The sequence below is a fragment of the Medicago truncatula genome, chromosome 1, assembly GCF_003473485.1.
Source record: "Medicago truncatula cultivar Jemalong A17 chromosome 1, MtrunA17r5.0-ANR, whole genome shotgun sequence".
NCBI classification, from domain to species: Eukaryota; Viridiplantae; Streptophyta; class Magnoliopsida; order Fabales; family Fabaceae; genus Medicago; species Medicago truncatula.
The window spans coordinates 44246808-44264998 of record NC_053042.1 but is presented as its reverse complement, the minus strand read 5'-3'; the positions used below and the strand labels follow the sequence as shown (position 1 = coordinate 44264998).

At 34.2% G+C, this 18191-nt stretch overlaps 1 protein-coding gene across 3 annotated transcripts; it reads right to left on the bottom strand.

Annotated features, from left to right (window-relative positions):
- Positions 1–66: 66 nt before the first annotated feature.
- On the bottom strand, positions 67–17820 carry LOC11409082 (polycomb group protein EMBRYONIC FLOWER 2). 3 transcript variants are annotated; one of them, XM_039829839.1, is made up of 24 exons: positions 17727–17820; positions 17513–17571; positions 14365–14469; positions 14146–14287; positions 13757–13812; positions 10524–10629; positions 10228–10387; positions 10002–10070; positions 9469–9608; positions 8278–8340; positions 7998–8167; positions 7670–7702; positions 7465–7496; positions 6539–6591; positions 6387–6440; positions 6238–6297; positions 4949–4995; positions 4308–4843; positions 3758–3896; positions 3115–3163; positions 2297–2380; positions 1308–1387; positions 1036–1125; positions 507–681 (listed from the first exon to the last, which is right to left on the bottom strand). In XM_039829839.1, exons 3-24 carry the CDS (start codon positions 14397–14399, stop codon positions 507–509), a joined length of 2373 nt encoding a protein of 790 aa, XP_039685773.1. In that variant the 5' UTR covers positions 14400–14469; positions 17513–17571; positions 17727–17820. The 3 variants fall into 3 exon arrangements, with proteins under 3 accessions (XP_024640020.1, XP_039685773.1, XP_024640019.1); XM_024784251.2 differs by lacking the exons at positions 17513–17571; positions 17727–17820 and adding an exon at positions 15063–15193; XM_024784252.2 differs by lacking the exons at positions 17513–17571; positions 17727–17820 and having other exon boundaries at positions 67–681.
- Between the last annotated feature and the right edge of the window lie 371 nt (positions 17821–18191).

The window sequence follows — 18191 nt, the reverse complement described above, 5'->3', positions numbered from 1 at the left end:
ATTCGAACATCCTTTTTTTTTTTTTTTTCAATTATTAAAAATAGAACAGTTTTTAAAAACACAATCTGGATGAGTATGTCTATGATTTTCTCAAAGATGTATACAACAGTCAATGTCAGCCACAAAAAGGTTTTATTCTAAAATTGTAAACACAATCCATTAAATATGAGCTTCTGGTTGGGGAATTGTACTTCATGCAGCTCCTTTTTGAATTACTGGAAATCCAGTTCCACATAACTTTGGTGTCCAATAAAAAGTATAAAACATTGAAATTTCAAACTTCAACCAGAAATGGATGAATAACATAATACTCAGGTTGCTTAGGAGTTTCTTTCAGCTCCATGCAGCAGAAAAAGAGATGTAGAATGAAACTTTTATCCTTTGGTAAACCTCATGGTACAACTCCAGATAATCATATAGTACAACAAGGGTATAAATTTAAATCCAATAAGGTTCCACAAGAGGGTGAGGGAAATTTCCACCTTGTAAAGAAATCCTTTTCTGTGTCATCTTTTTCTTCTATTTTTAACAGGGGACAAAAGAATGGACGGTATCCTTCGTTCTGGGAATCTGATATCAGGATTTTCCCGGTAATGTTTGAGAACAGTACCGCAATCATTGATGATCTTTGCATCTATAAGACCCTCAGTATATAGTTTGAGCCTGAACGCTGTCCAATCCCTGCCAATAAAATTGCAGATATTTATATATAACAAAAATATAAGAGTGTAATGTGTGGCATTTTGACCAGGTGAAGTCACAAAAAGGTGCTATAATGGCATAAAATATTCAAACTCGACAAACAAACCAACTCATGTACATGTTATCATGATCTAACAGTGTTATTTTCTGTTGGTGTGATATGTTGAACTTTATTATATTTTATGCAATAATTAATAGTCGTTCTCGTATAGTACAAAAGGCAACAATATGTTTGTTTGGTTAAGGTAAAAATCAACATTGATAAATAAGAATCCATTAGACAAAGAGGAAAACAAGTTAGGTATAAATTAACACAAGTGAGATGCTAGTTACTTAGATAATTCGCGCGATTTAACAATCTCAGAGCCATGCTTAATTGTGAAAGCCTTGCATGCCCAACGAACGTGAGCATCTACCCGCACACTGCCACAAGAAGAAAATACTTAAAAATTTCAAACTAGAAAGTAAACTTCATAAAGGTCAAGTTTATCACCTTTCTAAAGCTCAAAGGTGCATTTGGTATAAAATATGTGTTGTTACTTGTTAGTGAAGGCAAGAAAAAAAAATATGGAGCATGAAACAAGAAGTGAATGAAAAGAAATTACCGTTGCCTCCGAATAAACGAGTTCCACATGGTCATCAACTGCTTCTCTTCTTTGGTCGCATTATCATGAAGATTAAGTCTCTGCAAGGTATCAGTATGTATCAATGTTCTATAAGAAATAAGAACAAAAAATTGTAAAAAGTCCAACAGCTGTAGCCTTCAGGGAGTTGTTTGGGTGCTTTAGAAATTTACCACACTCATGACATCTGAAACCATAAATACATAATGTAAAGAAATTAAATGTCCCAAACCAACACTCCAATGTCCCAAGGCAACACCACATTCATGACATTTATGAATGATATTGAATGTGAAAACATAGACAGACTAATTCTTGGGTTATTACAAGGTTAAGAAAATGAAGGAAAAAAGAAAAGAAAAAGATAGAATATGCGAGCAATGGGAAAATTGCTGATTTGGCAAAAATAAGAGTAGTAATAAATCAGCTTATGTGTCAACACCATAAGTCGCACTTCACATTCAAAAATTAAAAAATATAAATAAGCAAAGATATATGGTCATTTATGCATTATTACAACCATTATAATCGTATAAAAAAACTAGTCATATAATCATATTTCACTGTATAATAAAGTGGTGTCATGGTAAGATATGATTTGATAGTTGTGTAAAATACTTTTACACTTTTAATGCATTGTCATTAAACCCATATTGAGTATTAAACTGATAATTTAGATAACTAGCAAAAATGATTTGTTTAACATCTCTTCATTTTTTTTATTTTTTTTTCCTCCCTAAAGTCTCTGTATGTCTACAACTTATAGTAAAATATGGTTAAAAAATTCCAATTGTTGAGCCAGTGATCAATGATAAACCTTCAAAAAGGTAACCAATATATCACTCTTAAGCTCTTGCCAGGAAGTGGTTTTATAAAGCTCCAAAAGACTTTTTGATGTTTAATAAAAGATATAGTAGGTGAGAATAGACATTTAGAAATCAAAACAGAAGATCACATATAACTTTACATACCCATCGGTCTTCAATGTCTAAAACTTCATTATCAACTTCAGCCTCACTATCATAACCTGATAGAACTTCTTCAAGTGACATTGGCTTTTAAGTAAAAGGTAGAGAAAAATGAGAAGAGAATATCAGAAATATGATAGAAAAGGTAAGTATTCAACATTCTCAACAAAATGAAACTGGAATTAAAAAAAAAAAAAATTAGGACTCAATATTCAGCATAAAAGAATGTTTTCAGTTTTTTATCCAAACGATTGACTTCTATGTCTTTCTTGATAGTTTCTCCTATAGTGTTTCTTGGTCTTCCTTTGCCTCTAGCAACTGAGCTACACTACATCTGATCTACTCTCCTTACTTTGGAATATACAGGTCTCCTTCACACATGCCCAAACCCCCTAAATCTAGATCCAACCATCTTTCCTATAAAAGATGCTATCCCAACTACCTCTCTAATATAATAATTCCTAAGCATACTCTATCTAGTATCCCACACATCTAGCATAGCATTCTCATCTTTTCTACACTAACTTTACTCCGGTGTTGACATTTTACCACCCACCACTCCATCACGTACAACATTGTTGGTCTTATAGTTGTACGGTAAAACTTCCCCTTTACCTTGAGCGGTACCTTCTTATCACATAAAACCCCAAGGCTTTCCTGTATTTCAGTCTCCTTGCTTGAATCTGATGGTCTACATCTCAATGGGAAGGATTGAGTTTAGGCTGCTCAATGGAGGTCGGTTCATGGTTTTTTAAAGACAATTTCTATAAACATGAAGTGAAAATAAAAGTGCAGGGAAACAAATGGTGGTCACTCATCACCTGGGCTTTGTGAGAATGATAAAATTCGCGCTTCTCCAACTGGGCTATCCTGAAATGATTTCGAAAGAACTACGTCAAGTATGTGTCCACGAATCATTGTACTTTTAGCAAGAGTTATAAATTTATAATCACAAGTTAAAAGTGTAAGTAACAACTTATTTCAACAAAGCCTATAAACTCCAATAATGACACTCATTTAGGCATCACATAAAAAAAATATTGTATGCCTGTTTATCAATATTTGTTTCCTTATTTAATTAGGACTAAAAACCTAGAATCAGTATAAATAATGATTGGCGTTTTTAGTTTGTAATAACATCCAACATATCACTCAATAATATATCTATATTATTTTAATATTCCTTGCATTCTTTTTCCTCTACATCTAAAAGACTAAACCCTTTACATGTCAAATATTTAACCTAGAAATATAGCAATACTGAATTTATTAAAGGACTTGAACCCGTGGCCTTTCAGTCACATGACAACAACTTTACCAGTTGCGCCAAGGTTACCCCACCAATACTGAATTTATTAAGAGTGGAAAAAAAGTAAAGCTGGTGCATTTTTAACAAAGCCTTCTATTTGACATACATATTAGTTTAAAAGTTAACAAAGGATATAAAAATGATCAGGGAAATACATTTGTGGGGTAATTTGCTCAACTGGTAACTTCCTTGTATTGCCAGCCTGTTGCGCTGAAGGAGTCCCGTTATCATGCTCAGATACTGGTGGGACACAATCTGGATTGAGATTAGATACAATATTTGTGTTTGCAACCCCTGCAATATGTGACATATGATCAGAATGAGTGTTCAGAACAAGAAATCATACTTCTCTATCAAAAAAAAAAACAAGAAATCATGCTCAACACATATTAACAATTTGGTCATAAGAGAAAAAGGACTTGCAAACTTCTTTGAAGGGAAAATATATTTTAACTTTGAATTAGTTCAGCTAAGATATGTCATGATTTATTGCAGAAGTGATTGCTGGATATTCAAGAATCAACAGAGGAAAACCTTTCAAAAACATTCAGTGAGACTTTTCTTTAAATTTCCCTACAAAAATGTCTTGTAAGGCGAAGGATGTCTCCCACTTAAAAACACATTTTCAACTATATCTCATCTAATGTGGGACCTTATAACAGTTCATAAAGCTTTTTAAGAATATAAAATAAACAACTAAAATACCTGATGTAGTTGCAGAATTTCCGCCCGCCTTCTTCAAAAATTCAATATCTTCTAAAGTAGTTCCAGAATCAAAGACCGGTGGATCTGCATCCATAGCCAAGATCGGTGGGTCTTCATCAATAGCCATGATTGGTGGATCTGAATCCATAGCTAAGACTGGCGAGTCTACATCATTAGCTAAGACCGGTGAGCCTACATCATTAGCTAAGACCGGTGAGCCTGCATCATTAGCCAAGACCGGTGGGTCCACATCCATAGCTAAGACTGGTGGGTCTGCATTATTAGTTAAGGCCAAGACTGGAGAGTCAGCATCATTAGCTAGGACCAGTGGGTCCAAATCCATAGCTAAGACCGGTGGGTCTGCATTATTAGTTATGGCTAAGATCGGAGAGTCTAAATCATTAGCTAGGATAGGTAGATCCACATCCGTAGCTAATACGGGTGGGTCTGCATTATCAGCTAAAGCCGGTGAGTCCACATCCTGGAACTCTTCAAAACGTGCAGCTTCTGGCCTAACCTGTATGGTTCGCTTGCCACTGCATATAGACATTACCAATTGACCATTTTACTTCATAAACAGTTATATGAAAGTATATGGGTGTAGGAAAATTTCAGAACGGTGTAGAAAATATAAAGTTTACCAATGCATAAAAGTCTGCAATCTTGGATCAATACCATCTGCAATAAACTGGAGGAAAATTAATCAATTAGTTTCTGGAGATAACACAAAATTCCAAATGCATTCATGCAAAAACTTCAGACAGTTTTGTCAAGCTTCTTCGATGATTCTAGGCAGATGTGCCATACAAGATTATTACAGTGCAGAGGAAATCAACCATACTCGCTGTGTATCAGAATAACAGTGTTGTAGCTATTAGATACCATCTCTTATACAGACTACAAAGCAACAACACAAATTTCAAGTTTGGAGGAGTAGAAACCTTAAATATCAAGCTGCTAAGCAAGAACCCAACTCAAGAATGACTTCTGCAATGCACAATCCTAAACGAGGAAAGCCCACTAGACATGGACAAAGAGCGTGCTTACACTAAAACTACCTTATAATGTTTTGGTTATTTTAATCCCTATTTAAAATTTATTTTTAAAGACTAAATAAATAAAATTTTAAGTACTGCTTGCATAATTCACCATACTTTAATGGATCAAAAACATTTATAAACCAAAGAAATTTTATTCAAAAGGGATTAAAATAGGAATAAAAAAATAGGAAGATAAGAAATAAGAAAGGTAATTACAAATAAAAAGATTAAGGATAAACATGTCTGAAACAATAATGCTCTCTTCAATTACTACTTCGCATATCTGTTCGGGAAACCATATGCTAAGCGCCAAAGAAGGGCCAAAAATATCATTTTTCCCAAATCAAAATTGGGCGGCTGAGGGCAATACTCAGTATGGAACAATGAAAACATTTCTTTTCAAGTTGTGTCTAAGGTAACCCGAGCGTCAACCTGGACCCGTTCTGACCCAATGTCGGGTTATTGCTTGGACGGTCCTTTTGTCAATTTTTTATTTTTTTTTTGCATGGGACAGTGTTGGGACCAACCTGAAACCATCGGGTTGGGACGGGTCTTGCACATCCCTATAATATGGCCATAAAAAAACTGTTTTTCCTCTTCGTTGTTTTTTCTACCTCCTCTCAAAAAAGTAAGGACATGAATGAACAGAATTATAGTTATCAACCAATTCTTTTGCAGTTTAAACAGAATGAAGGAGAAATAAAACAAGGCTGAAAATCACATAATTTAACAAGTCCATAAATATAAACCCTAAATGGAAGAGTAAGGCTAACATTTCTGTTCCGAGAACAAGGCACATGTAAACAAAAAAAAATGTAACCAATTTGATACTAAGCAATAATAGATTTAGAGAAATTAAATAAGAAAAACTAAGGGAAAACTGTTCTAACCTCAAATTTCCAGATATCATATTTCTTAGATACATTAACAGCCAGACAATCTTCCGATGCCTGAAAAGTTATTTATACTTGAAACCTTTATCATGACTTACCAAAACTAAGTGATTATAAAGACTGAAAGAGTTCTGAAGATTACTGACCGAGAATTCAAAGTTGAGAAGATCATGTGATGCTAACAAGTGACATCTTAGACCCTAAAAAAGGCCGCGTCAGAAGCAATGAAAACTGGTATACTCATCATAATTAAAACAAAAATTATAGCTCTAAGTTAGCGGTCTTAAGTAGTGCTCACCTTATAGCTTGCACATCTTAGATAACAGTATGGGCAGGAGAAATTCTCAGTGACTGTTAACAAAGCATTCAGTTAGTATGTGGGGCTGATTGCCGGGTTTCCAAAAGAAGTATGTGGGCTGATTGCCGATAACAATTTATATATAAATATATAAATAAAGTAAAAGAACATAAAGAGTTGACTATTAATAACATAGCCTAGCTGACTAAGTACTAATCTCTACCCTAATAACCAGTAATTGATTATTCTCATCAAATCATCAAAGACATAATTAGCTGTATATTCTGAGATTAAAGCTAATATTCTAATCTAAATGTGAAAACTCCCCATCAATTTGAGGGATGAAAATGAGACCATCAAATAGGTCTAAGTCTGAGCATTAGTGAACTAGCTCATCAATTCCAGTTGATAAGGCTATGTAACATCTCATGAATTAACAATCCCCCAAAAGCTTCAGTTACCAGGAGAAGACACTAGAAAATAATGCCAACATTTGGTTTATTACATCTCTTAACAATGGATAACTGACTAGGAAAAGCGCTAGAAAATGAAACTGCCACCAGAAAATAGAGCAGGGTAAACAGAGGGAGCAATAATGGGGATTCCATGTTTTGGGAACCTTGAAGCAGAACAGATTGGGTTATAGACAATGGTACAAGTCTGGTGCAATGTTGAGAAAGAGACTAGTTGAGAGAATTATGTGCTAGGGCAATCTCAGCTGATAAAAAACTGATCTCCAGCCTAATAATTCATTATTCTAATAAAATTAACATGAATATAGTTGACTATAAAGTCTAATAAGATGCTAATATTCTATCATATACAAACTTCTATCAATGACTAAATTTGAAAAAAAAAAATACATTTGTTATTTACCAAGAAAATAAACAGGAGATAATAAATTAAGAGAGCAACATTTGGATTACCTTCCCTTCTCTGCAATCTGTTTTTGTAATACCTGAAATATTTTTATAAAACAAGAATCATTAAAACGGTAGAAAAATACAGAGCATATACAACAGCATTTCTTCTAATGGCAAAAGAGCTCTCCAACCCATCCGCTGTTTCATTTCTCCAATCCACAAAGAAGCCATAAAAATACCCCATCAAAACGAAGTTAAAATGCAATACCTGTAATTAAATGCCACTCTTCCTTCTTTCGACCTGAACCATACAAGCAGCTAAAAGTTAAACAATTACATTTATTTAATAGGAATTACATTTAAAGTTCAAACACTGCCACCCAATAACTTAATGCTATAGATATTAAGAAATAAACCCCAAGATATGGAGAAAGAGCCTTTTCAATCACAGTTTTCTGACTTTAATAAAAGAGTTGTACTAATAGTTTAAAATAGTAACTCTTGAAGCTCAAACTATATAGCAACAAGGCTCATGGTAACTTCCCTATATATATCTAATACTCCCCAACAGACACTTATGGCATAATGAAAATTACCGAATAATGCGAGAAGATGACGATGATGACGATGGTGATGACGGTGTTGATGATGATGATGATGTTGATGATGATGGTACATCATTGATAGTATTTGCATGGTAGAGAGATTTTTCCATGGCCCCAAACTCTTCAGCAAATATTTTGATATGAACACTCTTTGATGTACTCTTTGGAAAGCAGAACAGAAAACAAACAAGAAGCAGTCAAAACAAGTTATCCATGTTTGGGTGTGGGAATTTTTGCTTAGTGAGTAAATACTAATGATGCTAGAACAAACCACAATCTCAGAATTCCGGAGATCTTGAATTGCGATGGTTGTGCCCTTATTTTCAAAATCATACTGCAGTATGAAGAAATTTAATGTTAGAAATTTATCATAATTGCAAAAATAAGATAAAAAAAAAGCATAAAACATTGTTAAATAAAAGCAGTTCCCACAACAACAACCAAACCTCCTCCAAGTGGGGTCGGCTACATGAATAAACGACGCCATAGTGATCTATCAAAAACCATGTCTTTCTCCAACTCATTTATCTCTAGATCCTTCATAATAGTTTCTTGTATAGATTTTCTATGTCTACCCCTACCTCTAGTTATCTAACTCCCCTCCATCTGAACTACTCTCCTTGCTACATAATCCACATGTCTTCTCTCTACATGCCCAAACCACTTAAGTCTAGTTACTACCATCTATTCTACTATAAGTTCTACCCCAACTCTCTCTCTAATGTTGTCATTTCTAATTCTATCTCATCTAGTTTTACCATACATTCAACGCACCATCCTCATCTCTGCTACACTTACTTTATGTTCGTGTTGGTTCTTTACCACCCAACACTCTGTTCCGTACAACATCGTCGATCTTACCGATGTCCTATAAAAAATTCCCTTACAAAGCGGTATTTTCGCATCACATAAAACAGTTGAGGCACTCCTTCGTTTCAACCACCCAGCTTGAATTCGATGGATTACAAGATATTTAAACTGTGTAACTTGTGGTATGATATGATCTCCAACTTTCACCTTTACGCTAGAAATGCTTTGCCTTTTGCTAAAATTACATTCCATATACTATGTCGTGCTTCTACTCGAGCGAAATCCATACGTTTCTAAGGCTTATCTCCAGGTCTCCAACCTCCCATTTTAATTCTTCCTTCGACTCTTCAAGTAGGACTACATCATAACAAAAAGCACACGTCTTGGTGATCACTCTTGGATGTGTTCCGTAAGTACATCCAAAACTAAGGTGAAAAGATAAGTGCTTAGTGTTGAACATTGGTGCAATCTATTGTTATGGGAAAATCTTCGGTGTCTCCACCTTGTGTCCTCACACTAGTCTAGACCCCCTCATGCATATCCTTAATAGCTCTAATATAGGCCACCCTAACACCTTTCTTCTCTAGGGCTTTCCACAAAATAGCATATTATTTAACTATTGATCATCACCCCAAATAGATAGATGTTATACCTTTAAAATACATGGAAGCAAATTGAGAGTAGTCATAATCTCAGCTCGTTGTCCCCAACGGAAATTTGGAGAGTTATCCCAAGCCGTATAAATTGATTGAAAAGAAATTTTCCCATATAAGCAGGTATTTTCGGCTATTGCTGTCAAGTAAAGAATGAAACAATATGAAAGTTCACGAATCACCCTTTTCTATAACAAAATCAGCATAATTTTTCGGGAGGGATCCAAGAATGGCAAGGAAGTTAAAACATTATATTTCTGTTTACATTTTTTCGAAAGAAGAAATTCACTAAGGAAAAGAGAAGATGATGAGAGTCTGAAAGATAACGGATCCATCTTAAAAAATAACAACAAAAACAAAACAGTGAACGAAAAAAAATTCAAAATAACAGAAGTAAATATGGAGGCTGCTCAGGCAATAAAAAGGTAACAGTAAATAATATGGAGGCTGTTCAGGCAATAATAATGTAACAGAACAAATTGACAAAACATATTTTTGCATGTATGAAGTTATCAATTAAAGTATATCTCACGTTCATGAGAAGTCTGATCTGAAGGCCCTAGGCTTGCATTGACTCTAGATGATGAATTTGAGTTTCCCTCTGTAAGTAAATAGTTAAAAATATGAATTTAGCAGAACAACACACACACACACACACAAACACAAACACGCACACGCGCGCGCACACAAACACAAACACGCACGCGCGCGCGCACACACACACGCATGGTAATTGGATTGCATAACCATATGCATACCAGTGGTGAAAAACAAGAGAAAAAGTGAGCCAGCTCTAGCCTCCACAGCTAACTTATTAACTTCAGAGAGCACAAACTTTGCTTTGATTTCATTTATCCCATCAATGCCGGAGGAACCTCGAAAGGTTAATATCTGACCGAGTAGATAAACAGCAGAATACTTTTTGTTTTTTTGCAAGTTAAAGCAAAAAGTATCATGCAACAGAAAAATTATTAAATAAGATATTATAAGTACACTAAAAAATTAGTTAGCATAAAGAACAAAAACCAGTTCAGCTTAAAAGCACTATTCTTACATCAGCATCTTCATTATTAAAGTCACGCCTTGCTAGACTGATGTACAAAGGAAACATATTTTGTGTTTCTTCATTGCTCCATGAGAGTATAACTGTCATTTGTATCCTAAACAATCATATGAGACATCTCATCAGCATCTCAATATTGATGTTTACACTAAAGAACAATCGGAGAAAATAAGGCGACAGCCAAATTGAAATACTGACTCAAGTGAAATAACTAGAAATTACAATAACTTCAACCTTATCTGAAAACATAAATAAATAGTACCGCCTGAGTAAAGGTAAAAATAAATGGCATCAAAAGGTCTAAATAACAGAAGTTCTCTTAAACGTTACTTCATACTATAAAAGATTACCGGTTACCCTGGTATGCCTGCAAGAACTAATTCTCCTGTATACATAAAGTGTGCACGAAAAACCCAAGATATTTGGTGCTGAATCAATATTGACTTCTTATTTGTATACTAGAGTAAAAAGACTATGTGCTGATGTTGAGTTATAGTTGAATGGTGATCATATACTCACACAACATGGATGCTAAGATTTACTTAAAAGGATATAATCTATACCAAGGATAAACACAACAATGTTCACATATTGGCTTAAGACCAATGAGCCTCATAACTGAACCAGATCCCACTTCTTGAGATCCACATTTTATTTAATGGTAACATAATTTTTTTTCTTGGACTCTTGGTTAGAGATGCAATGCTTGCATATGAACTTTATTATGCCAAACACAGTCAAGTATAACTGCACAATCATGAGATTGTATGCGTGAGTGTGCACGAGCGCGGCACTTAAGAGACATACAAAGAGACTTTGTTGGCATCAGTGTCAAACTTACCATACTTACATCTTCAATACTATTTTTTAAAACGAGGCATTAACCAATCCAACCATTGAATCCTGCTATATGAACTTAATCATATACACAAAATTTCAAATGATTTAAACACCCATGGGCCAGTAAATTAATAGTAGCCATCAGTGTAGTCAAATATCGGTCATGGCGGTGCCATGGAAGATTGTGCTAGCGGATTATTTTATAACCACCGTGGCTAGTTTGTGAAGGATGGCGACGACATGGCGTTTTATGGTGGATATGACAGTATACATTGGAAGATTTTTTGGCTTTCCGCCATCCACCATCAATAACACTGGTAGACAACAGCAGCAACAGCCAAACCTTAACCCACTAAGTGGGGTCGGCTAAAGGGATCACATTACACCATAATGTTCTATCATAAACCATATTTCGATCCAACTCATTAATCTATAGATCTTTCTTAATAGTTTGTCTTATAGTTTTTCTAGGTCTTCTTCTGTCTTTGGTGATCTGACTATCCTGCATCTGATCTACTCTCCTTACTACAAAATCTACAGTTCTTCTCTCTACATGCCTAAACCACCTAAGCCTCGTTTCCACCATCTTTTCTACTATAGGTGCTACTCCAACTCTCTCTCTCTCTCTCTCTCTCTCTCTCTCTCTCTCTCTCTCTCTCTCTCTCTCTCTCTCTCTCTCTCTCTCTCTCTCTCTCTCTCTCTCTCTCTCTCTCTCTCTCTCTCTCTCTCTCTCTCTCTCTCTCTCTCTCTCTCTCTCTCTCTCTCTCTCTCTCTCTCTCTCTCTCCTCTCTCTCTCTCTCTCTCTCTCTCTCTCTCTCTCTCTCTCTCTCTCTCTCTCTCTCTCTCTCTCTCTCTCTCTCTCTCTCTCTCTCTCTCTCTCTCTCTCTCTCTCTCTCTCTCTCTCTCTCTCTCTCTCTCTCTCTCTCTCTCTCTCTCTCTCTCTCCTCTCTCTCTCTCTCTCTCTCTCTCTCTCTCTCTCTCTCTCTCTCTCTCTCTCTCTCTCTCTCTCTCTCTCTCTCTCTCTCTCTCTCTCTCTCTCTCTCTCTCTCTCTCTCTCCTCTCTCTCTCTCTCTCTCTCTCTTCTCTCTCTCTCTCTCTCTCTCTCTCTCTCTCTCTCTCTCTCTCTCTCTCTCTCTAACGTTGCCATTTAAAATCCTACCTCGTTTAGTCTTACCACACATCCGAGGCAACATCCTCCTCTCCGCTATGCTTATCGATAACATTGGTAGACATTAACTTATATTTTACATATCATATAATACATCAAAATGAAGTGGCGTGTGAAGCACAAATAGTTTCTGACTTATTTTGTGAAATTTTGTTGACATGATATACTACATAAAAAATTTCAATTTAACAGCTTGATTGGTTAATTTCACATAAAGGTTATTCAAGATTTAACATACAATAAGAAATTCATCAAGATGAAGAAGAAAAATTGCAATGAGAACGGGAGAATAATGAATCCTCTTAAACAAAAGAACAAAACATAAAGCAATGAAAGAAAAAAGAGAAACTCAATAGAGAGAAGCTGCCTAGTCTTCCCTCATATCGGGTGAAACCCCATACATCAAAAGCTGCTGAAAAGAGTCCTACATCAATATCAGCTGAATCTCCCCACTTGAATGGAAACAATATTATGAGATGGACACGTTTATTTGGTCAATACAAACCACCACATGTATAGCTCACGTGATAAAGCACAGCAACAATATCAATAGGTCTCAAAGTTTCTAAAAGAAACTGGTTGAGAAATACCGCACTTGCTGATAAAGCTAATCCTAATTCGGCTTAGACCAAGAAAACCTAGATGTCCAGGTACAAAACTAACAACTTAAGTACATTCATTCAACTGAGCTCATATCCCTTTTTCGTATCAAAGTCGTCTTGTCACTAATTTTATTATAATAATAAATACACTCAACTTTTTTCCCCATTCCCAAACTATGAAATCCATCTCTTGGAAATACAAGGTACTGTCCATAATCTCTTGAAATTAATCACATATGGAGATCCCAGGTTCAAGTGGATGACATTGGTTCAAGTTATGAATCAATCTCTTGCAAAAACAAACAGTCTATAATAAATCCACAATGGATCCGGCCCTTCTTTGGACCAAACAATGACGGGAGCTTCATAGCTTTAGGTTGTCATTTGTGATGATTAACATATAATATTAAATACATATGTCAGTCAAAAAAAAGGGGAAAATTTCAGTTATATAGTAACCACCACAAAATGGCTCCTAGACTTCACAGATGTATACCTATAAAATCCTTCTGTTTGAACTGAACATAGCATAAACATCCAATATGATTGACATAAATCTGTTAGAGAAAACGAAGTGAATGGGGGAGGGAAGATTGTAAGTGATAGATTTATACCTTTTCTCTTGGCTAGCATCTATCCTGTACTTCAAACATCTTGGAAGGAATAATCGCTACAAAAAAAGACATGTACTCTGTTAGAATGGATTATACAACAATATTTTATATGTAAAATCTTGAGAGACCATAAATCAAGAGGCCAGGAGGTAAAATAGAAAGGGGATTATAAAGTAACTTCAGATAAGAAGTAAATAGAAAGTATAAGAAATGCTTTCAAAACAACAGGTATAGAAAGAAGAAGAAAAAAAACCAAAAGATACCCCATAATTCTATCCTTCAACTCTCTCCCTTTCCCTGTAACTAACTCTCCCCCCCATCTATAATTTTCATCTGTGGATGACTCTAACTGGACCATGGACAATTGGGACTACAAATAAGGTACCTACCGGACGATGAAGAAGAACGTTGTAAAACTCTATAGGCTTGCAAAAACCTGTAAAAGTCCATTCCCCAGCGACTTTCTCTGCTACAGATAAATCCGCACTAGTATCTAGAGGTCTAGGTTGTTGATCTGTGCTTGTAAAATCACTGCAGGAAAAAACACAGAACATTAGCATTGACAATGTCGTAGCAGAATGGAACGCATTTTCTAAAAGTGAATATACCATGGTTCATCAGCCGTAACAGGAAATCCAGGCATTCTTGTCAGACAAGTCTAGGATATAAACACATTTAACGGAACGGGAACCTCTGCGTATCTGAGAACAAACCTACAACAGAAAATACGGCATGAAATCACCAATACAACAAACAATATATTGAAAATATAGTAACGTCTATATCAAGATGCATTAAATATCAGTACTCCGTATTGCAGCTTAAACATCAACGAACAACAAAAACCTCATTTCTCTTTTTCAGGATGAAAATCCACCAAATAAAGTAATCCACAATTTAGATAAACAGCTTAATTAAGCACTCTTAGCATAAGCACTTATTAATTAGGATAGCTTGTTAAGCACTCTATAACAAAAGATAAAATGAAGTCAACTTATTTTCGATAAGCTATAAGTAGGATAAATAAGTTGAAAACAACTTATGGACATTTCATCAGTTGCTTTCGTAAGTTCTCCCAAACAATCTTACAAGTGTTGATGTCGGTTGATAAACTCAAATAAGTCAGTTCAAATAGGCTCGAATGCCGGTAATAATACATCCCTAAAGTAATAGTAATGTATTAAATTTAACAATATAGAATAAGAGCTAAAGTAATAAGCATTATGTGATACAAATTAAGAACAGATAAAAATGAAGAGTTAATATTCCAAAAGAAAAAGAATGAAAAATTGAGAAAATAATATACCAAGTTTTGAAGAGTAGCATAGCAATGACGAAGATTAACGAAGAACAATGGTGAATCCGTTACAGAATAATAATACATAAATGGCATCAAAAAAGCCATCAAACTTTGCTACTACTCATATCAGAATGAAATGAAAATGGGTTTTAAGGTTTAATTAATACACCAACTAACTTTTTATCTATGTCACACAGTCCTTTTTTATTACCAGTAGTAATTAATATTTATTAAAAGTTAAACGTAAAACAGTACCCATAAAATAATCAAGGAGATTTATTGTGTTGTTACGATCCAAGTGAACTTGGAAATGTTAGATCAGTAAATCAGTAAAATAAAATAAAATTTACTGAAATATAAAAAATAAAAAAAAAACTTTAAAAAAATAAGAGTGGATTAAATTAAATTATTAATGGATTAAAATTAATATATTGGAATGAATATAATTATATATAGAGTCATGCAAGTATTTATTGAGAAAAATTATTTTTCAACTTTAAAAAAAATAAATTGGTACAATTTTCTATACATAATTTATATTTTTATATATTTAATTTACTAACATGTGTCATAAGGGTCCATGCTAGCATTTCTCTTGTATATATTTGTGTTGTAACAATATAGAACGGATTTAGTCAAAAGGTTTATGTGATTTCAGTTTCATTTATTTGATTTAATTTAGATTTAGTTGAGCTGAACCAAATTATCACACCAATGTCTTAAAAAGACCAAAAAAAACTCCAACTAAGTCTAATTAAACCAAACATACAAACTATGTGTTAACACATGTAAAATAAATGATTTTGATGATTTTAGTGTATTTTGACGAGAGATTGTGATAAATGAACAATTAAAATATACTATTTTGATAAGAGAGAGAATGTTTGGATAGAAGAAAGATAAAAACAAAGTTATCAATATCACAAAAACTCATAATCACTTTAAAAAAAAATAGACATTTTCATACTAGTTTACCCTAAGACTAAATTATTCAAAGCAAACTAATATCATTATAAGCAGTCCAACTAGACTCACACATTTAAGTGAAAAATAAGATTAAATTATTCAAAACAAACTAATAAATTGAGGTCTTCATACTTAGAGCTGTCAAAACGGGCCGGGCCGTATTGGCCGGCCCGTTTAGCCCGATTAATTATAAGGCTTGGGCCTTAAATATTGAGCCCGAATTTTAATAGGGCTTTTTAACCCGGCCCTAAAAAGCCCGCTACCCGTTAGGGCTAGCCCGAACGGGCCGAGGGTAGCCTGCTAGCCTGCATAACAAAAAAAATCCTATAAATTATATATATTTTGCAAATAATTCATTACTTAGTTGATTATCAAAGTAATAAATATAAGTGAAAATTCAATGAATTAACACAAATATACATGTAATATAAAATTATATTTACTCGTTTCGTTACTTATAATTTTAAAGATCGAAAATATAAATATCTATAACCATAACGTATCTAATTTATTTAAAATTGTTTTCCTTGCCGTTTTAGTTTACGACGTTTGTACAAAAATGTTTACAATTTATTTGTGTTCTAGGCATTATTTAAACATATTATTTATATAAAAAAATAAAATTATAGGAGTATTTTATAGTAATTTTTTTAAAAAAATATATATAATTTTTAATACGGGCCGGCCCGTTAAGCCCGTGTAGGACCAGGCTCGGGTAGTATATTTCAAGCCCGTTTTTCAACCGGGCTTTTTGGCCCGGCCCGATAAAGCCCGAAGCCCGTTAGGGCCGGCCATAAACGGGCCGGACCGCCCGTTTTGACAGCTCTATTCATGCTTATCATAAGATGAAGCACAAAACAATATCTTTTTTTTCCTTACAAAACAGAAAGCAATATCTTATCTTAAGGATTCTAAACTCAATGAACTATGGAACAATTTTTAGCCCCACAAAAACATCAAAAGGTTAGAACAAACAAGGATGTATTTGACTCGGTGAGCTTAGCTCAATTGGTAAGGACAATACATAATGTATGTAAGGTCCAGGGTTCAAACCCCGACCACCACGAAAAAAAACAACAAAGATGTATTTTTCTTAAGACATCTAAACACATTTATATAGATGTGAAACCAAAATGATGCAATGATAAACAACATCCAATATTCACAAAAAGGTTAAGAATTATCTAGCGTGACTCGATCTCCAACGAACAATTCAGATCTTACGAATCGAGTTAGATCATATGAAACCAAGGATTACTGAACAATGCAAAATAAAATGAAGAATGTCATTGAATTGAGAGAACCAATTATAATAACCTTTGAATTAAAAAAAATAAGGGGAGTTATTTTGTTCCATAATAAAGGTGTGATTGAAACAACAAATCACATCGATACATATGTTCTCATTGTGTATTTTACAAAATCCAGACTCAAAGTAACAATGATGCAACAATAAACAACATTCGATCTACTAAAATATTAAGATTTACCTGATGTAGCTTGAGACGATCCCTTCAAATCTCAAGGATGGAGTTGGATCGTCTGAAACCTAGGGTTTGTGAGCAACGTAAAATAAAACAAAGTATGTGAGTGAATTGAGATAACCATTTATATAAACCATTAAATGAATAAAATAAGTGAAAATATTTTATTACATAATAAAGATTGAAACAACATTCGATCTACTAAAAGATTAAGATTTACCTGGCGCAGCTTGAGACGATCCCTTCAAATCTCAAGGATGGAGTTGGATCGTTTGAAACCTAGGGTTTGTGAGCGGCGCAAAATGAAACAAAGTATGTGAGCGAATTGAGATAACCATTTATATAGACCATTAAATGAATAAAATAAGTGAAAATATTTTATTACATAATAAAGATTGAAACAACCAATCACATTGAGACATATGTTTTCCTTATGTATTTTATGATAAACGATTATAAGTGTGTTCAATTATACCAATAGAATATTAAGATTGTATTTTTATTCAAATAATATTTTCATTTAACCTGTACGATAAGGGTCAATAATTTAGTTTGCATTCGACTTGAATTAGGTTTTTTTGAAGATGGGTAAAGACAATTTTTAAAAAGTGAAATAAAAATGTACTGCATGTTGTCTATAAGGCCTTCTATTAATAAAAACATGGGTTTAAATGCACTTTTAGCC